The 26,233-nt window shown below is 36.5% G+C and overlaps 1 protein-coding gene and 1 long non-coding RNA gene across 2 annotated transcripts; both read left to right on the plus strand.

Annotated features, from left to right (window-relative positions):
- Positions 1 to 14,990: 14,990 nt before the first annotated feature.
- LOC107571587 (cystatin-like) lies at positions 14,991 to 15,389 on the plus strand (the record flags this gene model as incomplete). Its single annotated transcript, XM_016257921.1, has 2 exons — positions 14,991 to 15,125; positions 15,238 to 15,389. Coding segments are annotated over 2 exons (213 nt in total), but the record flags the coding sequence as incomplete, so codon positions are not given.
- An 8,229-nt stretch (positions 15,390 to 23,618) lies between these two features.
- On the plus strand, positions 23,619 to 24,407 carry LOC107571592 (uncharacterized). The gene is made up of 3 exons (XR_001607208.1): positions 23,619 to 23,660; positions 23,954 to 24,001; positions 24,280 to 24,407. It is a non-coding gene; the product is annotated as an uncharacterized lncRNA (long non-coding RNA).
- Positions 24,408 to 26,233: the final 1,826 nt, after the last annotated feature.

A 26,233-nucleotide genomic window follows, 5' to 3' on the forward strand; every position in this document is an offset into this window, starting at 1 on the left:
TGTGTGTGTTTGTGTGGTTTCCACAAAGAAATGTAGAAAACACAAAAGATTACAACACTGTAGAACATCACTGAATTAAATTAGCCTATACACTTTACATATCAATCACATTTCTTATCAATATAAATTTAATGATTAACAATAAATATTAATAATAAGGAAAAGAGGCACATTACAAATAGCCTATGTCGTTGAAGCCTGTCCTACTGTAGATAAACAGAACACCCCCGCTTATTAACTAACAATAATGTACCTCAAAGAAGCACAAATAAAGATATAGGTGCAAACAGAATACAGTGACGTCAACCTTGGTTTTAATAAGCAGTTATTATTTTATGACACAGAACGCGTTGGTGAAACTCATGCATCTAGCAAGAACTTAATACACAAAATAGTCATATTGATTCAAGCATTTAACATTTATGAATGAATTAAATGTCAGTAGCCTAATGAACAATACTGTACAAATTATAGCGATCACGAGGTCGTTCATATTCTATCCCAAACGCGTACAGTAAAGTGGACATACAGTATAGCCTACAACACCCCATCAGTTATATTCAGGTCAATAGTGCCACCTGTTGGCGCAGTTTTGTAACTTAGAGAACAACTTTTTTTATGTCGATATAACGAGAAAATTAAGTCGTTATAACGAGAAAACAACTCTCGTTATGTCGATATAACGAGAAAATAAGTCGTTATAACGAGAAAACAACTCTCGTTATGTCGATATAACGAGAAAATTAAACGAGAAAACAAGGAAAAAAAATAATAATGCATGGCCGCTTAGAACTTCCGTACAAAACAAAATGACTAGCACGTACTTTTTAAGTCTAACTAAAACAGAACAGTTAAGATATTTACAAAAATTAAGAATACACGATAACGTTGAATTACCGGACCCCTTACACCAGACATTGAGGCGACAACTTTTCACTCAGAACGTTAAACGTTTACCTGAAATAACGTATCCAGACGTGTATCATTATCTGGTTGAGACCGAGTGCGTCTACACGAGAAGCGGTAAAGGCATATCGTAGTCTGGATGCCTACAATTACTTCCTTAGCGGAAAAGTTGGAAGCATTTGTTCATACAATGTGGACGACGTTTATCTTGTGTTTGGCGAGGTTGAAGCAAGTCAAACGTTGTTAAAAACGTACTCTGCTTGGTTCGTTGCTAAGGTGACCGGGGAGGTTATTAGTGGGCATTGCACTTGCATGGCTGGGTAAGTCTGTATGTCTATGCTAATAATAAATGACATTGCTAACTGAATTCTATTAAATTAATTGTTGTGTTCCGTCATAATTTATTGCATACATAATTATTCCATACGTTTTGAAATGTTTGTGGATAGATTAGGTGAAGTGTGTAGCCATGTTGTTGCGGTGGAACAATGTGTGAGAGAGGGGTTGAATGCTCCATCTGTGACATCAGAGCCCTGTGTGTGGTCACGAATAAACAAAAAGGTGCATGCAATTCAATGTTGGCTAACGTGTCTTTTTTATCTAAGTAATATTACATTCTAATTCATCACGTGTTGTTGGTTTTAGATAAAAGTAGATACTTGCAGATTAGTCAGTGTATAATCCCACTTTGTTTTAGATTGATCCAAAACCAGTGGCAGACATTGACTTTTCCAAACCTGTCAGACAAAGAGCAATTCAGTGTAGGGATCCCATCACATCCACTGTAGTCACACCAGTCTCACCAAGCAAGCTTTTTAAGTCCTTGAAGGTAAGGAAAACATTTGCTGAAACATGATAAATGAATTGCAATGTATACAAAACACATGCAATATGTTCATATATGGTTTTCATGGATATAGCCACAAATATTGATATGCACGTGGATATAGAGGCACTTGTGTGTGACTAAATCCATGTATATTTCAATGTATGTGATAAACTGCGTTGTTCGTGAGGCGCGGAGACTGGACAGCTCCGGTACGTGGATATAGAGGCACTTGTGTGTGACTAAATCCATGTATATTTCAATGTATGTGATTTATATCCTTGAAAATTATATAGGCACAGGCGGACAGTAGTGATGTATTTTTACTTAAGTAAATTAAAAAAGTATCTGTAGTTTATCAGTGTTATTCTTTAGAAAACTTTACTTCACAACATTCCAAAGCGTAATATTGTACTTTTTACTGCACTATGTTTCATATTAAATATAATTGAATACTTAATTACATTAGAAATCTATTACTTTCTTACTTTTACTCAAGTAAAAGTGATTCAAAGATTTATGAATGTAGTGAAGTAAAGTTTTCCAAAGAAAAACACTCTGATAAACCACAGATACTTTTTAAATTTACTTGAGTAAATTAAAAATACTTCACTACTGTCCGCCTGTGCTATATGTTTATATGGCATGAACTGTCAAATAGAAACTTTGTAAGGGCAGAGCAGGTCATAGAGTAGTAGTAATGCTTTTGACATTGTACATAACTGGATTAACTGTAAAAATGTGTTAAAAAAAGTTTTTATGAAAATATATATGATGTGCTACACAAATAAATTTGATTGTGACTTAAATGTGATTCCCATTTCAGAATGAGATCCCAGACTGTGCACTGTTTACCACTATAACTTTTGGTAGTGACACAGACACTGCATCTGAGGGAGAGCAAAAGAGCACAGACAGGGTTGATATTCTCACTGCAGCTGAGGCAGAATCTCATAAGGAATCACAAGCAGTGGTTCAGATTGAAACACTTTGTACTGACAGCACTGTAAATGCAACAAACGTGCCAAAGCCCCTTACACATTTGTTTGATGAGAATCATAGTTTACTGTCACAAGATAAACTACAAAATGAGCTAGATAAAATCATGCTAATCATCCCTGCTTACTTTAGTGAACTGAATTGTAAGCACCTCCAAGAGAGTACACGGGGTCAGTCCTCTTGTGAACAGTGGTTCGAGCAGAGACGGGGCCGAATCACTGCAAGTCACTTCAACGAAGTGTTAAGATGCAAGACAAGTCAAGCTAGCTTGACATCTAAAATCATGGGCTACACATCCAGCAGAAATGCACCAGCCTTAGCTTGGGTTAAGAACAACGAAAAACTAGCTAGGGAAGCCTTTATTTCAAACCAGATGACTTGTCATGACAGATTGAGGGTTGAAGAAGTTGGTTTAGTAGTAAATCCAAAGTTTCCACATTTAGGAGCCAGCCCAGACGGGATAGTCCATTGCAAGTGCTGCCCACCTGCTACAATTGAAATAAAATGCCCCTTGACGTATGCAAATATGTCCATACCTGATGCTATCAAAAGCAAAGTTTTCTGTCTAGGGAAAAACTTTGAGCTTAAAAAGGACCATGCATACTATGCACAAGTTCAGGGGCAAATGGCAGTGTATGAACTCAAAACATCATACTTTGTAATTTGGACAACAGAGGAGTGCCACACTCAGAAGGTAGAGTTCTCTGAAGAGTACTGGGCTCAGATCAGACCAAAACTAGATCTCTTCTACAGACAGCACATTCTCACAGAAATCTGCACACTCAAACTGAAGAAACAATTTCTGATTGCAGAGGCTTCCTGTTCATGTAAAAGAATGTCTAAAACATCTGTCACACAGTGCTCTGTCTGTCACAAGGCGTTTCATCTGAAATGTGTAGGCTTAAAAAGGCATCCTGGTGATCAATGGTTTTGTTCAGCGTGTTTGCCATAAGCCACATAAACGTGAGATCATACACCGCCTTCTTAATAATCTGTTAAAAGTTCATTTATATTTGTTGTGAAATACATTTAATCAATTGCAAGACAGCAAATGTTCGAGTTAAAAAAAAAAAAGTTTAATTGTAGGTAGTTAGAAAATAATTAAAGATCAAAAATAAGTCAAAGAAAAATCTATATACAACTAACATATACAGTGCAACTTTTCATGTGCTAAATCTGCCACTAATATTAATGCTGTACACCATCAATAACAAATTAAATTAATGACAAAATAAAGGTTTTCTAACCACTTGTCAGTGTCTATGATACATTTTTCTACTGAATTAATGACTTGTCCAAATTAGATAATGCAGAACATACTAGTAACATTTTATCAACTGTTGCCACTGTGTCTTTGGGTCTTCGCTTGACCAAGTTTATGGGGAGCGTTTGTCGCAAAATACAGTAATTTTTAATGCGGCCAATAGCTCTTTCCACATGAATCCTCATCCTTGACATGTGACGTGACACAGACACTTCCTGTCCTGAAAGCTGTGTCTTTCCACGAGTTGAAGCTGGTATGAGTAGCTGGACCCCTTTTGCAGCAAAATACTCAGGGAAACTAAACCCTCTGTCAGCCATGACGATGTCTCCTTCCAAAAGATCAATTAAACCAGACGATTTGGTGATTGTTTTGTCACTGGCTCTCCCACCCCAAGACTTGGAAAGGAATGTGATTGACCCTGTTGGACTGATGCCAACCAGGAATTTGATGGTGTTGTGGGATTTATAGTTGGAGTAGGTCATTGCTCTTGCACTAAGTGATGTTGGTCGATCAATGAATATCTCGCTGCAGTCTATGATACACCTCACTGCATTGAAAGGGGGGCTTCTGAACAGGGTAGGAAGATTCTTTTTAATTACTTCCCTTGAAGGCCAATGAATTAGAGAGGTGAAACGCTGTGCCATGATGTTCAACCAGTCATGAAATATTGTAGAGATTGTTGCACAACTGCAATGAAACCTGAAGGCAAGATCTTTATGAGTGAGGCCAAGTCTCAGTTTCATTAAGACTAAGTAAAACTGGAGAGCTGTTGGAGGGCTCAGTGTTCTCGGACTCCAAGCAGTGGTGAGATATGTCAGAAGTGCGAAGAAGACTTTGGATGAGCGAAGGCCAGTGTAGAAATGAATGATTTGATCATCCTTTAAATCCACATCGGATTTCAGTTGTTTCCTCTCACAGGTGAGTGTTTGAACCTTTGACTCTAGGCTTCTCACTTGCTCTTTGTAAGATGTGTTCATTTTCTCCATGTCTTCAATATCCCTCATAGTGACATCTGTTCCAACACACATATCACTGTAAGACTTAACTTCCGTTACATCTGTGTCCATATCCTCTACTTCCTCCGCAGTGTTCATCTCATATACCTCTGATGCTCGTCTCAGAGACCTTTGATATCGGTCCATTTTTCTGGAGGGGTCAGGTCTGTATGGAAGCTTTGATGGAATGTAGTCTGGACTTAGAGGGTCATCTGATGGCTTGCCTAAAGACAAAAGTAGAAAAACATGATTGGGATAAGCTATAGCTTTCCTTTCACACATCACTGGTTGAAGATACATTGCAGTGAGATATGTCAGAAGTGCGAAGAAGACTTTGGATGAGCGAAGGCCAGTGTAGAAATGAATGATTTGATCATCCTTTAAATCCACATCGGATTTCAGTTGTTTCCTCTCACAGGTGAGTGTTTGAACCTTTGACTCTAGGCTTCTCACTTGCTCTTTGTAAGATGTGTTCATTTTCTCCATGTCTTCAATATCCCTCATAGTGACATCTGTTCCAACACACATATCACTGTAAGACTTAACTTCCGTTACATCTGTGTCCATATCCTCTACTTCCTCCGCAGTGTTCATCTCATATACCTCTGATGCTCGTCTCAGAGACCTCTGATATCGGTCCATTTTTCTGGAGGGGTCAGGTCTGTATGGAAGCTTTGATGGAATGTAGTCTGGACTTAGAGGGTCATCTGATGGCTTGCCTAAAGACAAAAGTAGAAAAACATGATTGGGATAAGCTATAGCTTTCCTTTCACACATCACTGGTTGAAGATACATTGCAAAAAAGTTTTTTTGTTTAGTGTTTTTGTCTTTCTTCTAGTCCAAATATCCAAAAAAAAAAAAATTAATCAAGAAGCATTTACTTAACAAGTAAAAAGTATTGTCTTGTTTTCTGAAAAAAAAGAGTCAAAAATAAGTCAAAGACAAACAAAATAATCTGCCAATAGGGTAAGAAAAATAATATTTTCCCCGAAAACAAAGTTATTTTTCTATTATTAGTAGATCATTTTGCTTGGTTTTTTTTTTAGACAAGACAATACTTTTTACTTGTCTAGTAAATGCTTCTTGATTTAGACAAGGCAAAAATACCAAGTAAGAAAAGCATTTTATGCAGTGTAGATTATGAACATTATGAGCAAATGCAAAGAGCAAACATTTAATTGTATTAACACTTAATTTCATGCTAGCAGTTGAGTGGTCTCAATTTGTAGATATTCAATTGATATCTACAAATAAACTAACTAGCTGTAACCCTGTAACACTTTTAAAAGGGTCTTAAATTAGTAAATATTTAAGGTATCATGAACAAACAATTAACATTTTACAGCATTTATTGACGTTAATTTATATAAAAATGTACTAAAGTTAATAAAGAACCGTATTGCTTGTTTGTGAACTAAAAACATTCCAACATATGGCAAAATCGAGTTTAAACATGAAAACGTTCTAGTAATTAAAAACATAGGCCTATATATTTTTTTAATTTAAGAATATTTCTTCAATATTTATTTAAATAGTATTTAACTAATCCAGGTTAGTTAGGTTAAATGTAAAAAAAAATACTGTTATTGTTAAATTACTGCATGATGGAATTAACATTAACAACGCTTAATAAATGAAGGGGAAAAATGTTGCTTACCATTCTCTTTTGTGAAACAATGCAGTTAGCTAATGTTACACAATTGTTTTGTTTTTATAAAGTGTTACGCATTGCATCTGTTAGCTAAATAGATAGCTAGACAACTGATGTAAACTGATACTTTCCTAATTACAGCCCACAGAATATTTAGAAATGTAAACGGAAATAACCCCTTGCTTTTTACAATCAAACGTATCAAAATGCTAGCTATCTACATATGAAAACAATGACGGAGCCACAATGCTAACTCAAATTTAGATTCAACATACTTAACTAGTGAACATATAGGAATACAAATGAATCCAGTAATAATAATTCACTTACAAAAACGTCGTTTACTTACCAGATATAAAATGTGTGCTACATATCCTCGAGTTGCTAGTCGGTATCCAGCCTTCTCTCTTCACTGCAGCAATCCAAGCGTCACGTTGTGTTTTGTTTTTCGGAAATCTAAACACTTTAATTTCCGACAGCAAGTTAGTTCCTGGCCTGAGAGAGCATCCAACCACCGAACAACATGGTCCTAGTTTTAATTTGGACATTTTTAATCGCAAGAATAAATCAACTGTCGCAATATCACTGTGTATGAACCGTCTTCCGCCAATGTTTTGAATGTGCGCGTCAACTAACCGGAAACATCCAAGGACCAAAGACCTTACGTGAACGAATCGCCGTTGAAATGGTCTTTTTTTTAAATAGAATTTTTTTTATTTTTATTAATTTGTTATGTTTTTATAATGTTGACTTGAGAAAGCCAAGGTTCTGAAATTATTATTATTATTATTATTATTATTATTATTATTATTAACAGTATTATTCACAGTGTAGTAGTGTAGTAGTTATGCAGGAAGTTACATACATATTTGATCTTTGCACAACAGTGACCACATGATTCAGCTAAACAAGACGATATCCCTACAGTGAAATGAATGCACGACAAAGAGGTCCTTACAAAAGGTAGCCTATTTTTACAGCTTGAAGTTAAGCAATAAAAATTGTATACATTTCAAATAATAATGAGTACATTTAAAACATGCAAACTCTTTTTCATATTTATGGACATTGTACGTCTTGTACAATACTGTTATTGATATGATTATTTGTTTTTGTTGTAAAGAAAGTTTTTAAACCCTCTAGTATTGTTCATTTACTGTAGTCACACTTATAATTTTTGCAAACCAGGGGGAAAAAAAGAAAAGAAAAAAGAAAAATCTATATAAAAATAAAACTCTCTCTCTCTTTATATATACACAGAGTAAAAACATTTGAAAATCCAATGAATTGAGGCACATTGGTGCCATCTGGTCAGTGGCGGATTAAGACTCTTTGGTGCCCCTGGGCAACGACACTTAGAGTACCCACACCCGCCCCCACCATGACACCTAGAGTTTTTGCAAATTTTTGCAAAATTTTATATTAATTAACTGATCTGATAACAAGGCTACAAAAATCCTTACAAAATCAGGTTACCACTTTTTACAGTGTATTCTGAATGATTATATAATTATTTTATTAATACATAATTTATGTAATATATTATGATATAAATTATTTATAACTTGTGAACCCACCTCTTACAGATGTAATCTGTTCTAAGATGTGATATAAATCTAAACTGTATGCAGCCAATTGAAAAATGTTATAACTAGTGAAACCAACTGTTACAGGCATAATAATAATCCAATCTGTTAATCACTTCAGACTCTATGGAAAAAAAGAAAGAGTGGATAATCTTTTTAGAGTTATTGTTGTCCTCAGCTAATTTTTCATATTTCATTTACAAAAACATTTTCTAATATTTTACTCCCTTGTGTAAAAACTTAGGGTGTATTCAGAAATGCAACAATGAGTGCATGATCTTGTTTGCAATTACATATACAGTGTTTAACAAATTTATTAGGCCACCACCCAATAGGTTTGTGCCACAGCTGCCCTAAACTAAGTATCAACGATTACCAAAATTACCATTGTTATGTTTATGTAATGGTTAATCCACCAGTATGTGTAAGATCTTTAGTCACAGTAGTGTTTCTAATGCTAAAATATAATTATTGTTGGTATTGAATGATACTAAGATAGATTGCACAAAAGTTTAATCAAAAGTAAGTCTTTGGGGAAAACTAAACTATTTGGAAGTCAGAAACAACAGAGACTGTGGAAAAGTGCATACAAATTATGCCAGCAAGAATGCAAGCTTTTATCAAGGCCAAAGGAGGCCAAACAAAATAAAAATAAAATAGCCTATTTATATTTTTTTGTTTATTAGTTTTTGGTTATTATGTGTGAATAAAGACTATTTAGTTATTTAATTTGTTATTTGCCCAATGATAACACAATTTTTAGTTTTAAACAGGTTTTGACGGGCGGTCTAATAAATTTGTTAAGCACTGTATATAGCTACATATAGTTTTGTGAGGATTTGAACTGAAAATAAAACTTACAAACTCGCTCGTTTACACTTTTCCCCTTTCTTGATTGCCAATGGCTGAGAAAAAAAATAACTTTTAACAAAACTTTCAGAGACCTTACATTGATGAAAGGGTAGCCTATGTATAGGCCACGGCTAGATAGACGTTTGTACATCGCTTGTTTTACTGCAGAACATTTATTTGCGTGGGGCCCCCCTGGAAGTGGTGCCCCTACTTGCCCAATTGCCCATTTGGTTAATCTGCCAATGCATCTGGTGGAAATAAATAAAGAAAATCATCTAAATAACAAGAAGCCTATTTATTTATTTATTTATAAATGTTCATATGAAGTGTCAGTTTTTACATCATGATTACAGTAAAAACATTTTGTAATCTAATTATAACATCAAAATTAAAAATGTAACAAAAATGAACAGGAATGATTGATCAGAACTTGATTTATCTGGCTATATGATCTGATTTCGGTGACGCACTTAATGACTGTGAGGCAGATTGTGACTGATGCTTTCGACTGACACTGCCCAAACCTGCTGAGTCAGAGCCAGTTGCATTTAGTCAGTGTTTACAGTCAGTGTTTAAAATCTGTGTGTACGTATTTAAATATGCTTCAGTCGAAGGAACTTTTTAGTGTGATGAGTTAAATCTTAGAATGTTTCAGCTAGTGTTTTCCCAGCTTAAGTTGAGTCTTCCGCCTCAATTTACAGTAAACAGTCTCAAACCCACTCTGTTTCTCTGTTTTGCACACTTGATGTTTCAGAGTTCAGCCCCATTCATTGCTGTGTGATTTTCCCCAAATGGCTGATTCTGAGATTCTGATAAGTGCCACAAAAGTCACCAAGCTGTTTACCATTTCGATGAAGTAAAAATGGTAAAACTTTCTAAAACACAAAAACACAAAAACAGTACCAGAGGGTTAAAGACATTTTATGACTTTACGTATTATTACTTGAAAGCACTGTCAAATGTTAAAATAGAACTTGATTGTATTACTAGGTTTTTGGATCCAGAATCGAGTTGTCCTCTTCCAAAGACAAGTCGATGGCGAAGAAAAAACACTCCTCATTACAATTGGCATGATGTTACCCATCAGAATGACTCCCTTGCAGACAGTGAGGAAGATGAGGAATTTTATGATTCTGTTGATAAAATGGACCATGGTGAATATGAGTGGAGTGACACTCAGGGAGAAGTAGACTCTGCTATGGATGACACTGCTGACACAAATTCTGATTCAAATTCACAATTTGAAAAATTTGGGACACCTCTTTACACAGGATCAGAGATAACAATTGCACAGGCTGTACTTCTAATTTTGTCCTTTTCACTGAGGCACAGTTTAACAGCAAGCACTGTGGAAGACCTTTTAAAGCTCTTAAATGTCTTTCTCCCGAGTAGCAACATTTTGCCACAGTCTCTCCACCTCTTCTCTAAATGTCTCTAAATGTTCACCTTTTCTGCAAAATTTGCCGGTCATATCTTTCAAAGAACAACATGCATTGTCCAGAGTGTAATGAGATAAATTTTTATATAAGTCTCTCTGTTGAGAACCTGCTGAGTCAGAGCCAGTTGCATTTAGTCAGTGTTTACAGTCAGTGTTTAAAATCTGTGTGTACGTATTTAAATATGCTTCAGTCGAAGGAACTTTTTAGTGTGATGAGTTAAATCTTAGAATGTTTCAGCTAGTGTTTTCCCAGCTTAAGTTGAGTCTTCCGCCTCAATTTACAGTAAACAGTCTCAAACCCACTCTGTTTCTCTGTTTTGCACACTTGATGTTTCAGAGTTCAGCCCCATTCATTGCTGTGTGATTTTCCCCAAATGGCTGATTCTGATACTTCAGCAAGTGCCACAAAAGTCACCAAGCTGTTTACCATTTCGATGAAGTAAAAATGGTAAAACTTTCTAAAACACAAAAATAACTAAACAGTACCAGAGGGTTAAAGACATTTTATGACTTTACCATATTATTACTTGAAAGCACTGTCAAATGTTAAAATAGAACTTGATTATATTACTAGGTTTTTGGATCCAGAATCGAGTTGTCCTCTTCCAAAGACAAGTCGATGGCGAAGAAACAACACTCCTCATTACAATTGGCATGATGTTACCCATCAGAATGACTCCCTTGCAGACAGTGAGGAAGATGAGGAATTTTATGATTCTGTTGATAAAATGGACCATGGTGAATATGAGTGGAGTGACACTCAGGGAGAAGTAAACTCTGCTATGGATGACACTGCTGACACAAATTCTGATTCAAATTCACAATTTGAAAAATTTGGGACACCTCTTTACACAGGATCAGAGATAACAATTGCACAGGCTGTACTTCTAATTTTGTCCTTTTCACTGAGGCACAGTTTAACAGCAAGCACTGTGGAAGACCTTTTAAAGCTCTTAAATGTCTTTCTCCCGAGTAGCAACATTTTGCCACAGTCTCTCCACCTCTTCTCTAAATGTATCTAAGTGTTCACCTTTTCTGCAAAATTTGCCGGTCATATCTTTCAAAGAACAACATGCATTGTCCAGAGTGTAATGAGATAAATTTTTATATAAGTCTCTCTGTTGAGGACCAGCTAAGAGACATTCTACAAAAAGAAGAGTGCACATTTCAATCAGAAGAAAATGGAGCAAATGATGTGAGAAAGGGTGAAATGTATCAAACTCTCCCCAATTTCACAGCTAATGACATATCACTACTATGGAACTGTGATGGCATTCCAATGTTTAAGTCTTCACCTTTCTCTTTGTGGCCCATCAGATGTGTAATCAATGAACTCCACCCGAATGTTCGTTTCGTGGTAAACCTGGCATGTCCACCTATCTTAATCAATTTGTGGATGACATTCTAAAAGTAAATTCACAAGGTCTGGAATGGAACCCACATACGAAAACAATTGTGGTGTCTAAGGTTTTCCCTATATCATATGCTCATGTGACGCAGTAGCCCGATGTTTGCTTCAAGGTATACATTAGTTCAATGGTGCATATGGATGTGGCCATTGCTTAAGTGAAGGAAAAACAGTGCCAAAGGGAAGAGGATATGCCAGAGTCTATCCGCCCACTGAGGCACAAAAAAAGAACCCATGGCCATGTCATTGAATGTGAGCAGATGGCCACTGAGAATGATGCTGACCATGTTTATGGCGTGAAGACAGTATCACCGTTAGTCCTCCTGAATCCCTCCACTGGTTTTGACATTGTGGACAGCTTTCCAACTGACTACATGCACTGTGTTCTCTTGGGAGTGACAAAGCAATTCTTGGACTTGTGGTTCAATAGCAAGTATCATGACAGCTCTTGGTACATTGGTACATCACATAAGCATGTGGATCAAAGGCTGCTTACCATCAAACCTCCATCTGATATACTAAGAGTACCACGGACTGTGAAAGTAGCACAAAGGTGGAAGGCTGCAGAATGCTGAAGCTGGCTATTGTTCTACAGTGGGCCTGTCCTGTACAAGATTCTTCCAACAAAATTTTTGAAACATCGGCTACTTCTGGTCACTGCTATGTTTTGCTTTCTTAAAGACACAATCACAGAAAGTGACTTGACAGCAGCAACATTCAAGATAACAAAGTTTGTGCAGGAGATACCAATGACATGGCTTGTGCCAAATGTCCTTCAATGTCCATCAACTCACACACTTGCCCTTCTCTGTCAAGATGTTTGGACCTCTTTGGTGTACATCTGCATTTTCATTTGAGGGCCACAACCAAAAACTGAAGAGGTTGTGTCATGGAACAAATTACATTCCATCTCAAATTGCAACATAGTTCATAGCATTCAACATAGTTCAGTCAATTCCTCAACTACTTAAACAAACGATGACTAGCGCTGATGTCTCAAATAGGGTGGACAAACTTGTCAATGACTGGCTAGGTGTTTATCCTCTTGTTGCTAAGGCACAGAAGCTGGAAGGTCTCGTTTTGTTGGGATGTTCTCGACAAAAAGTCCTAAATCACAAGGACAAGTTCTTAATGCTCCCAGTCTGTGATCTATCTGACAAAGATGAATACTCTGCAGAGATATATGACAGAGCCATTGTAAACAGACAACCGTTAACTACAGAGAAATATGGAAAGGCATACAAACACAACAGTTTTACAGTTCAACTAACAAATGGTTGCATTGGAAAGATTGAGTCAATTGTAAATATCATACATGATCACAAAAACAATCCACTGATCCAAGTTCAGCTTTTACAAACCGCACCTGCTGGTTTTGTGTCTGAAGGATCTCCTTCCCTTATAAAAGAAGTGGTGCCAACTGCAACAGTCATGATTGTGAAACCTCTGGAAATTGTCCGCAAGGTTGTGCACATAAGCTTAAAAAAACATGCTATGTTGCATTACAACCAAACAACATAGAGCTTGACTGATATACAGTATAGGCCTAGCACAGAGCTCAGCTGATGTTTGGATATTTATTTTCAGGGTACCTTAGCTGCATGGTGTCACTGCAACTTTCATTTAACTTGTATTTATGTTCTACATGGATCTGTATAAATTTATATAATTTCTAAATTGAGATGGTTAAAATTATTATTGTTGTCCTCAGCTAATTTTTCATTCATATTTAATTTCCAAAAACATTTTCTAATATTTTACTCCCTTGTGTAAAAAGGGTGTATTCAGAAATGCAACAATGAGTGCATGATCTTGTTTGCAATTACATATACAGTGCTTAACAAATTTATTAGGCCACCACCCAATAGGTTTGTGCCACAGCTGCCCTAAACTAAGTATCGGTGATTACCAAAATTACCATCGTTATGTTTATGTAATGGTTAATCCACCAGTATGTGTAAGATCTTTAGTCACAGTAGTGTTTCTAATGCTAAAATATAATTATTGTTGGGATTGAATGATACTAAGATAGATTGCACAAAAGTGTAATCAAAAGTAAGTCTTTGGGAAAAACTAAACTATTTGGAAGTCAGTAACAACAGAGACTGTGGAAAAGTGCATAAAAATTATGCCAGCAAGAATGCAAGCGTTTATCAAGGCCAAAGGAGGCCAAACAAAATAAAAATAAAATAGCCTATTTATATTTTTTGGTTTATTCGTTTTTGGTTATTATGTGAGAATAAAGACTATTTAGTTGTTTTAGTTTGTTATTTGCCCAATGATAACACAATTTTAATTTTAAACAGGTTTTGACGGGCGGTCTAATAAATTTGTTAAGTACTGTATATAGCTACACATAGTTTTGTGAGGACTTGAACTGAAAATAAAACTTACAAACTCACACGTTTACACTTTGTCCCTTTCTTGATTGCCAATGGCTGAGAAAAAAAGAACTTTTAACAAAACTTTCAGAGACCTTAGTACGTTGATGAAAGGGTAGCCTATGTATAGGCCATGGCTAGATAGATGTTTGTACATTGCTTGTTTTACCGCAGAACATTTATTTGCGTGGTGCCCCCTTGGACGTGGTGCCCCTACTTGCCCAATTGCCCATATGGTTAATCTGCCAATGCATCTGGTGGAAATAAAGAAAATCATCTAAATAATAATAAGCCTATTTATTTATTTATATATATATATATATATATATATATATATATATATATATATATATATACACATATAAAAGTTCCTCCTAGAACGCTGTCCCAGTTGTACAAAGAGAACAACAGAACCGTTTGCCTCAACTTGAAAGCTATTTATATTATATGCTACATAATAATTTTATGTAAGAGTAAAGAATTGTTCAGATGTGATTTTGCTAGACCTGTTCAATAAATATAGAAACTTGGAAAGATAGAGAGCCAGCTTTCTCCAGGATGACTTCGTAACAGTGGTGGCTGGCCTTAACTTGAACTATTGGAAGAGGGGGAAAAAAAAAAAAACATTTGGGCCCCATACAGGTTTTTTTTATATATACTCCGGGTTGGCCCTACTATGTTTGAACATGTTTCTGGTTGACACTCCAGGTTGTCGCTGGCACGAACTACATCTTCACTGTGAAGTTGGGCAGAACCAACTGCAAAAAAGGTGGAGTTGAGACCCTGTGTGCCATTCATAAGGATCCCAAAGTTGCACGGGTAAGACACACGGTGTCTACTTTACAATATTGTGATTATCTGTTCACATTTCTCGATTTCCATGTTAAGTTACTTTTTTTTTTTCTTTTTTTTTTTTCTTTTCCCTTTCAAGGTCATTCAGTGCAAAATAACGGTCTGGAGCAAGCCATGGTTAAACTTCCTTAAAGTCACTGAAAACACCTGCATATAGAGCTTGTGATGAGTGCAGTTTGGGGCTTTTTTAACATTCAAGCGGCAATAAAATTTACTTGCTGTTGGTAATGGTAAACTTAGTCTTTATTCTTGATAAAATAGAAACTTTATTTGTCCTGAGAACCTGTCAACAAATTATAAGAATACTTCATCATTAACACAATCATGTAAATCTCATTAGACTCCGTTGCTCTGAAAAAAGCTACAATTTGTAAGTATTTCTAAATGATAAAACGCATGTTTCTATATTAGTTCATCCTTTACTATTAAAACATGGTTTAACAGTATGTCTGTGCGCCCAGCCGGCACATGACCGACCTTCACCGCTGAAATAATGACAGTTGTTTCAACGTTGAAACAATTAATGCTAAATGGTTGAAAAAGGTTAAACGCTCGTAAGTCAACGTTGATTTTTTTTTATTTTTTTTTTTAAACAAGATATGTATGTTGAATCAATTTAATGTCTTCAACAGCATGCAAAAGACATTTCTGCCTTTTTAAATTAAGATCATTATATTTTTAGTATTTTACAATATTGATCATGAAACCCATTCTAAAATCTAAAGGTATGTAAAATATTATCATGAACAACAATAAAACTAAATTAATTTTGCTGTGTTACCACGCTGAAACAATTCCTATTTGGTCGTTTTACCTTTATTGCTTTGGTCATGATTGGTTAATCTGGCTGTCATCCAGGAAACTGGCCAATGAAACTTTCGCACCTTTCTAAATGTGAAAATATGACCGTGATCGTCTTTCTGAGTGAGGCAGCTGACTGTGAGCTGCTATGGGACGGACTCCCTTTTGGAGCCAAGCCTCTAAGCGGTCAGTTGATGAATTGCAGTTTTAGTCACTTCCGTGTTGGTTTCATGAGCGAGACCGGAAGGTTGCCGCTTGCAAAAAAAATTATTTGGCTTTATTCAAATGTGCATGATCATTAAAGTCTAAAATTGTTCAGATGACCAAAGCACAAGGGTTTCTTGCAAAATTAACAATTTAATTGTTTGGTCAGACGTACACATTCATAAATCGGGGATTAAACGTGGAGTTATGTTCTGTATGCTAAATATGAATGTATAAACAAGCGTATGTGCACTGTACCTATAACTGTGCTTTGCTTCTGCTGATTGCTGATCGAGATGACATGCTAAATGGCCGACTGACCCGGTACACATTTCATTCACGAACTACATGTACCAGTTCAGTCATTTCATTCACAAACGAGATCAGGGTTGCCAGGTTTTCACAACAAAACCCGCCCAATTGCTACTCAAAACTAACAGGAAGGGTCAGATGTGATCTGCGAGGTCCTACAAACATACGGACAAAATCAGGTAAGAAAAAGGATATCTTTATTACCTTTCAAAAAGGTGTGCGTGATGCTCATCTGATGTTGTGTGTTGCTGGTAATTTGTTAATGTCTGTCTTTTTAGAGATTTTTCTGATGTGAATGCCATGCTGGTAGAGATTCATTGACCTTTTGTGATGGGTTTTGATTTTTGATAAAGTTAAGTGAAGTGACATGTGGCCAAGTATGGTGACCCATACTTGGAATTAGTGCTCTGCATGTAACCCATCCAAAGTGCACACACACACAGCAGTGAACACACACACACCGTGAACACACACCCGAAGCAGTGGGCAGCCATTTTTGCTGCGGCGCCCGGGGAGCAGTTGGGGGTTTGGCACCTTGCTCAAGGGCACCTCAGTCATGGTATTGAAGGTGGGAGAGAGCGCTGTACATTCACTCCCCCCACCTACAATCCCTGCCGGTACGAGACTCGAACCCGCAACCGTTGGGTTACAAGTTCGACTCTCTAACCATTAGGCCACGACTTCCCCCTTTTTACTTGGTTTAATTTTAATTGTTTTTTTTTTGTTTTTCAGTACTCTTTCCACCACTGAGGACAGTACAGAAAGCGCACAAGTGGGAGAGAGCGAGGGGACGGCATCAGAAAGGACCTAGAGCTGGGACTCTTTCAAGGATCACCCGAAGCACAACCACGCTATATGCACAAGGCTGTTGGTTCTAACATTTTTATCAGAATTTGAAGAAACCTTTCTACTTAAAATATTAAATTAATTTCATTCAAGGCAGGGTTTTTCCTGTGTAAAGGATTAAGGTGACTGTCTCTGTCAAATGTAGTGCCACCTGTGCCTGTCGACAAAAATCAAGACAGGTGGTTACATGCTCCTATACCCCTTTACCACCGACACGGTTTCTGTTGCAGGTTCCATTCTCAAACTGTTCAACATTTTCACTGCACAAATATCTTGTAATGAGATGCATTAGTAAAACATGTTTTCATAGAAACTATAGGTTTTCACCAAAATAAAATCAACTGTTTTCAGTCAAAAAAAGTACTAGGGTTTCTCTTGCAAGTGCAGTGCAAAATATGCATGTTATTTTACAAAATATTTGTATTTTTTGTTGTCTTTATTGTATTTGTATTCTTCTACAGGCTTTTAACAATCTCAACACTGCAAGCTAAAGTTTGGGGTTATTTTTGTTTTATACTGTACATGTTTCCAAAATACAACCGTTTTACAAAATTGAGCATGTAGTAGTTTATTGAAGTTGATTGTAAAGCCATTGCTGCCAGTCATTTTATTTTTAACTTTATGAATGTAGTGTTGATCTAAATGCAAACTAGGTTCTAATTGAACGTACAGTGGCGTATTAACCCATGTTGAAAGGTATGACGGTAAAACAACGTCAAAATATCAACGTTGATCCGATATGAATATTGATATTTCTATTTACCCGTTTCAATATTTTATTTGCTAGTTTTTAGGTTAATTCCATATGCCTTGATACAAGTATGCAACCACAAAGTTAAACGAGGTTACACAGGGGTGAAGAGAGCATGTTTCAACATCAAGCGGAGGTGAACCAAACGAAGACTACGATGAAGAAGAGGAAGATGCAGACAGCAATGTAAGAGACAGAAGAAGGACATCCGTCATTAGTTTCAGACATTGATATATAATTGGAATTACCCAAAAAGTAGTATTAAAAGACGTTAGGTCTTTCCTGTTCTTGAAACTAAATTAATTCTTAAGGTTGATTCAATATTACTAAATGAAAAAAACACACACAACATCAACAATGCTACAATGACAAAGCCGCTTATATTAAACATAAAACTTAATGAACGGATAAGAACAAATTCAGTGGCGTAGCGTCTGGTTATGCAGGGTATGCAGGTGCATATGGTGCCCTTGTCCAACAGCTTTATGAGAATTGTCGGCTCGAGTCCGACTGACCGTGACTTTTCTCTCTCTCTCTTCCCAATTACACAGCTATTAAAATAGTTCAGCTTTGGTTTTTAACGGCAAAGTGGTCATATTTCTTTTTGTTTCTTTATTAAGTTAATTTAGAAATATGTTTGGAACATTTTATGTTTGTTAAATTCAAGTTTTTGTTTTTTAAAGGAACGACCAAGTGGCCAGAGGCAGACAGTGAGTTGAGCATCATGTTTGATCAATTTAGCCTTCTCAAACCAGCACGACTTGCCTAAAATAAACAGACATAAAACACTTCATGCATTTAACAGTATTAATTTAAACATTTAACCAAGATAAACAAGCGCTGTTAGGCGCATATCCAATCGTTAGTGCGGAGAGTGGAAGCTAAAGCGCGCTGCAGGACATGGAGGCGCCAGCGCAATCACTTGCTTTTTTTTAAAGAACAGCGGAAACTTAAAAATACGCCGTCATTTTTGTTCATAAAGATAATAGTATACATCATTCGGAACTGCAAAGGGTCTACTTGTATTTGTGTGCACTCACAATATCAACAAAACCTTGTTGTTTTATAAAAAAAGGAAAACAAACAGGATGCGCTTTCTGTCCTCTTGGTATTGCGCAGGAGCGCTTCACCGACATGATAAATATATCTATAGAATGCTTTAAATTACTATTTTTAAACGAAATAATTCAAATCGAAAACAGTTCACCCCAGGTATAGTATGAGCAGTGTGAAGCGTGATTACAGATAACCCAGGATTCCGTTTATCTGGTGTTTAGAATGACCCAGGGTTAACAATTTCAAGTGTGAAAAGCCCTCTAGAGCAGGAGTACTCAATAGGCGGACTCTGGTCCGCATCCGGACCCAGACGGTTAAATCTGGACCGACGCGCCAAAACCAACATGCTAATTTAATCATAATCAAAATGAGTTTTCAATGGATTGCGCAATTGTGATTCCGCGCTATATATCTTTGAGGCTTCTACTCGGTTTGGCTGCTTCATCTATGTCCAATCACAGCAGCTGTAACAGCATCGCTATAGCAACGTCACCACTACTCACTCAAAATGAACAAAATTACCCTCAGAACACAGAGGTAAGGACCACAAAAATAAACCAGCTGAAGTCATCCTATGAAGCTACAAGCAGTGTAATAGTTAGATCAGCCACACAACAGGAGCAGGCAACGGAAGCCTCACTACGAGTAGCATGGGTCCTGGGAAAACACAAGAAACCCTTCTCTGATGCTGAAATAGTCAAGGAGTGTATGAGTGAAGTGGTGACTGCTCTGTTTGAAGGGACTCAAAAGGATGAAATAATCCAGAAAATAAGTCAAATGCCCTGTTCTGATTCCACTGCTGCAAGACGAACTGAAATACTTGCTGATGATTTGCTTGAACAACTTAGCTCTGCTATAAAAAAAGCCAAATTCATTTCAGTGGCTGTGGATGAATCCACAGACAATGCACAACTCATGGTCTTTGTCAGATTTTATGATGAAGAAATGGGAGAATTTCATGAAGATGTTTTGGGTCTCACAAACCTCCATGGACACACAAGGGCGGATGACATTTATGAAGCAGTGACACAGATGCTTAGAGACAGAGAGATAGACCTGAAGCATGTTGTTTCCATTGCTACTGATGGTGCGCCATGTATGATTGGGAGAGAGAGGGGATTAGTATCACGCTTGAGAACTCACCACCCTGACCTCATGGCATACCACTGCATAATTCACTAGATGGTTTTGTGTGCCAGCCTTGGAGAAAGGTACTCAGAAGTAATGACAACAGTCATGAAACTTGTCAACTATCTGAGAGCATCCTCTGCTCTGCAACATCGTTTGTTGTGCTCATTTCTAATAGAGGTGAATGCAACATTTGATGATTTGCTCATTCACAACAATGTCTGGTGGCTTACTAAAGGCAAGGTACTGGAGCGGTTTTGGGCACTGCGGAAAGAGCTGGAGACATTTCTGTTGAATCAGAAAAGTGCAAAAGCCAAACCGTTTGTGGATTTCATGAAGAATGAAGAGGAAATGGAAGTTGTTGCTTTTCTAACTGACATTACTTCCCATCTCAATGACCTTAATATGAAGCTCCAGGGCAAAAACAGCACAGTGTGTGACCTCATGTCAGCTGTCCATGCTTTCCAGAGGAAGCTGGAGGTGTTCAAATGTGACTTACAGCAGAACCTGCTTCATTTCCCAAGACTTTTGGATCAGACTGCAGGAAAACATCACCATCACAATTATGCTGAATTCCTGGAAAAGCTGATTAAAAATTTCCAAATTCGCTTTGAAGATTTCCCTCTGGGAAAACAAGTATGGTTGTGCAACGAAGATCCATTTCTTGTCAAAAATACTGCAGAATTCTCAACTGAAGCCACGAAAGTCTTCCCATGGTCCAATGCTGCTTCTCTGCAAACAGAGCTAATTGATCTCCAAGAAAACCTAGCACTGCAGGAATCTCGCTGTGACCCTGTCACCTTCTGGAAGAAGATAGTTCCTTTCCTGCAGAAGACGGCCCTTCAGATTCTCACCATGTTTCCCTCAACGTACTGCTGTGAATCTGCCTTTTCAACCATGAACATGGTGAAAAGCGAATACTCACCAATGAACACTTACATCAGCCTCCGCCTGGCCCTCACACCTTTTATGCTCAAGTTTAAACAACTGGTGGCACAAAGAAGGTGTCACCTTTCACACTGAAAGGCCTACCATGTCGTTTTTTTGTGTATAGTTCTAAAGTTTTGGGGATTGCCTTTTTTTTGGAGTTCTCTATTTGGAATTTGACCGTCACTTTTCCGGACCTCAGACTGAATGGAAATTTGGTAAGTGGACCTTTCAAGTTTATATTTGAGTACCCCTGCTCTAGAGGGACAGAGGTCTATCCACCAGTCTCACAAAATCCTGTGGGAAACACTGTATTACCAACACTGTAACAATACAAAGCTGGTTAAAAATCTGCAAACTTACCTTTTAGGGCAATGATTACAATATAAGGATTATTCGGTAGCTTTGCATGTTCATCTGTAGTTGCCATCATCTGAAATCTTTGAGTGTTGGCATCTTCTGAAGTCTTCACATGCAAGGCTGGATCCAAACTGGAGCTGGCGTAATCTCTAGTAACCTTGGGATGGGCATCCCGAGATAGAAAAAGGAAAACAAATGAGAAAGATTAGCATATCTGCTGTTCATATTTCACACAAAAGATGATTTATTTAATCACATATATCAGAAGTGCAAGGTTATGAGATGTTTTCTGTGTGAATACATGTTAAAATGTAATTGACCGTTCACAATGAGCTTGATTGACAGGTGATCTGACCAATCATAACGCCGAAACCGCCATCTTGCCCAACAAACAAATCAGACAGGAGAGTAGATTAACTTCGGTCACGGTGGACTTAAACTTGAAAAATGTTGTATAAAGACGCACAACATCTTTTTATTTTGTGCTTTAATTAAATATGAAAAGACAATCGGTTCACGTGTGCTGCTTGAACTGAGGTGCTACAGCGATCTGTCGCAACACATTAAAACAGCATAAAACAGTATTTATTGTTTGAATTTCTTTTAAAAAAAGACAAAATTTGAAAGCTGAAACCTTGTTTCATACCAGAAGTAACCTTCTCTGTCTTTTCTGTCTGTGTGTTGTCAGTTTCCTCTTTGCTCCGCGATGTATTATTTCGCTGTGAACACATGGTGTGTACTGTAAGAGCAGCATGGCTTATCGGACATAGCAACAGTATCTAAGGATTTTCTTTTATCATATTAGTTATTCTGTCTCAACTCTGAAGCCATCAAGAGTCCAGGTATCGGTTAGCTGAATTTTCTGTCTCATTACTCCAGTCTTTAGTGTCACATGATCCTTCAGAAATCATTCTAATATGCTATGTTTTGCCAAAGAAACACTTTTGATCAATATGAATGTTAAAAAAAATAGCTCTACTGTTTTATATTTTTGTGTAAACCGTTTTAACAGTGTAGAGTTTATTTATTTTTAATGCTTCATTGTTATATTCATGGATTTCATGTGACGTCACACAGTGGTGCGGCCCCCATTTGTAGAACCAAACTGCATTTCCGTCAAGCTGCTGTGCTGTGCTGTGCTCTGGGCTGTGATAACAGCAAATCACAATGGATTATTTACCAAGAGACATGGATGTATGGGATTCTTTTGATTAAATATTTCTGGTAAGCATAGATGCATGTTTACATTTTAGCATTTTAGTTAGCAAGGTCATAATGAAACTTGCAAAAGGTTAAATTTGCGTGCGAGACTGCTGATTTGCCAGAAAACTTTTGTTATGCTCCACCTAAAGCTAATAAATCAATGAGATGTTTTTTATCTTTGATCTAAGTACAGTTATGTGAGTCTAGAATGTTTACGCTGCACTAAACTTTGACGAAAAACAGTCCAATCCGCAAACAAACAGATGAAGAAGAGGAGGATGATGACGTCCAGGCCATACAAGGAGAAAGGTTTGTAGTTTTAGTTTCCACATTCTTATTTTTATGAATGTAACAATGTAATTACTTCAAGGATGTTAGAGTGAAGAGGATCTGTTTGTACTACTATTATAATTCTGTAGACTATTATAAAACGTTATTTTCAAATAATCTCATTTAACTAAATAAGCTAGTTGCAGTGATTCTTACGATGGCAATGTACTGCTGCAATCAAATGTATATGCATCAATATGTCTGAGATAATTTGCAGTAGCTGTGCCCTGCTTTTACAGTTACTAAATGTAAGCAGACTTATTTGTTCAGGTGCTCACCAATATCAAAACACATGTAACTGACTACAACAAAACAGAATCACAGTTTTGTTGCTAAGATTTCGTTGCTTCTTCACTTAGCATGTAGAAACATACAGGAATAACTGAATATTTATCTTAAATGTGCCACAAATGTCTTTTAACAATGTTTTGTAGTAACTAAGAGAAGTGTCATCGCAGAAGAAATGGCAGACGTTCCTCAGACACCTGTGAACACCGAGCAGTGCTTGGGGTCAGACAGTAGATTTCACTTTTATTATACTTCTCTGACTGAACTAGCAAGGAGCAGTTAGAGTCCACGAGAAAGTAAGTTCAAGTAGCCTACATGTCTGCACTGACCATGATTATACTATATAATATAATATTTTCTGCAACAATTGGGGGGAATCATAACTGAGGAGACAAACTGACCAACAGGAAGTTATGGATGTGTAATTTTCAAGCAATTTATTGTGGCATTCACTGTTATTTTTACTAGTGAAAAGTGTTTCTACTAATTTACTTAAAAGTATAGTTAACCCAGAATTCTGCAATCATTTACATTATTACATCAATCCCTCCTCATTTTTTTCAAACCCCTGACTTTTGTTTTTCTGCAGAACTCAAAAGAAGATATTTTGAAGAATTCTGGTAATCAAAACCAACAGGTTTGTCACGTGTAGACGACATAAAGGAAGTAAATTATTTTCATTTTTGGGTAAACTATCTCTTTAATTAGGACGATACACACTTTAAATTTCAATCATACTGGACACAGCCACTTAATGTGCTAGAATTAAATGAGAAAATAATAATAAGTAAATAGTCTTTCAAACAACATGTGCTTTGATACAATATATATATATATACATTTACTTTCATTCAGTTTGGTGCATTCAGTTAGACCTTTAGTAATAGATACTTGTGCATTATTTGCTCTTTACAGGTGCAGAAATGAAAGCTCCCAAGCAAAGAACTCACTGGACTAAGATGTGGAAAGACATGCTGCACAATGAGCAACAACCAAGAACAGTATTCACTGATTACCTTTAAAAATGATTCATAGTAAAAGTTAGGTAATAATTATTTAAATTACGGTATTTTACCAAGTACAAAATGTTTAATTCGAAAACTTTGCCATTTACCAATGTGTTTCTCAAAACACCTTTTAAATTTGTAATGTTTTAACCTTTATTAAATGTTACAGTCCAAGTTTACATATAAATGCCTCATTCATGGGTAATTTTGCAAAATGTGTTAAATATTTTATCTACACTTATTGTATAACTGCTGCTTTTTTGCTGTAGTTGCATGTTTTTGTAAATAAATAGTTTTGTAAATAACTTTTCCTCATGCCAGCTTAATCAAGCTAGTTATTTAATGGACTTTGCTTTCATAATAATGAGATGTTTATAGATTTGTTAAGTGATGTTATTTATGTATTATAATCTATATAATTAAAATGAAAGTAAACGTTTTGTCTAGGTAACGTTATTAATTTTAAATGAAATATTAATGAACAGTACAGTAGAAATGAAACTGGGCTAAGTCTGGCGAGTCCGGCTTGGATGCGATAGTGTCGGCAAGTTACGGCTGTTGCATCTGGTCCGGTTGAATCGGCCCAGAATCTGAAAGTGAGTACGCAAGCATCCAGGCCGGGTGCTGCAGATGGATCCGGGCCGATGGACAAGCCTCTTAACAGGTGAAAATCTAACTGAAAATGGCCCGAGAGTACGGAGAGGGATTGTGTATGAGGTAGAGGTAAATAGCCAGCAAACGTCAAATTGGTAAGTTTTCCCTAGACTTTAGTGGAGTCAGCAGTTCGCTTGACAGAAAATAAGGATATAATCCTAAAGTGTCTATTTTTTTTTAATACCATTGTTTTCCGTTGTTGTTTAAGTGTTATTTTGGTTTCTGATCACCAAGGAAAGGCGATGCAAGGTCCTAAAGATGGCGGCCGCAATAAAAAAGTCACGTGACTGAAACCCATGAATTAGACCCCAAACCCCTGAATGGTAGTGTACACTAAATTTTTAAAAAGAAATTCATATTTTTATTCAGCAACGATACATTAAATTAATCAAAAGTGAGTGTAAAGACTTCTGTTGCAAATAAATAAGACATTTCTATTCATCAAAGAATTCTCTCTCTCTCTCTCTCTCTATACCGGTATATATATATATATATATACACACATATAAATATATATATATTTATTTATTTATTTATTTATTGGGCAGCACAACTGTTTTCAACATTGATAATAATCAGAAATGTTTATTGAGCAGCAAATCAGCATATTAGAATGATTTCTGAAGATCATGTGACACTGAAGACTGGAGTAATGATGCTGAAAATTCAGCTTTGATCACAGAAATAAATGACATTTTACAGAAAACTGCTATTTTAAATTTTAATATTATTTCACAATATTACAGTTTTTACTTTTTTATCAGATTTTTTCAGAAATTGGTCAGCATAAAATACTTCTTTTCAAAAACATTTTTTAAAAATCTGAATTTTGAACATTAGTGTATGTTTGGGGTTAACTTGCTAGCCATATGGTTCAATGTGCCTTGGAGATGTCCGACAGGAGGTTTGCTCAGACTCTGGGATGCAGAAGGCCATCAAGCATGGAAGAATCTAGAAATATAACAAGCAATTTGTCACAGAGTCAACAATATTCAGTATACAATGCCAGTTTTATCACAAGGAACCAAGCTAGAGCACAGGTGAAATGTAGAAAAGAGAAAGAATATGTATTTAATAAATATCCTGAACAGTTTTTATCACTATTTGTTTACCATGAGACGAGATCAAAATGCGTTTGAACTGTACCCAGCGCTGATGTAATGACGTCACCGATTAACGGTAACGTTAGTGTATATTTAGGTTACATA

The sequence above is a fragment of the Sinocyclocheilus grahami genome, unplaced genomic scaffold (genome assembly GCF_001515645.1).
Source record: "Sinocyclocheilus grahami isolate Dianchi unplaced genomic scaffold, SAMN03320097.WGS_v1.1 scaffold1617.1, whole genome shotgun sequence".
Taxonomy (NCBI): Eukaryota; Metazoa; Chordata; class Actinopteri; order Cypriniformes; family Cyprinidae; genus Sinocyclocheilus; species Sinocyclocheilus grahami.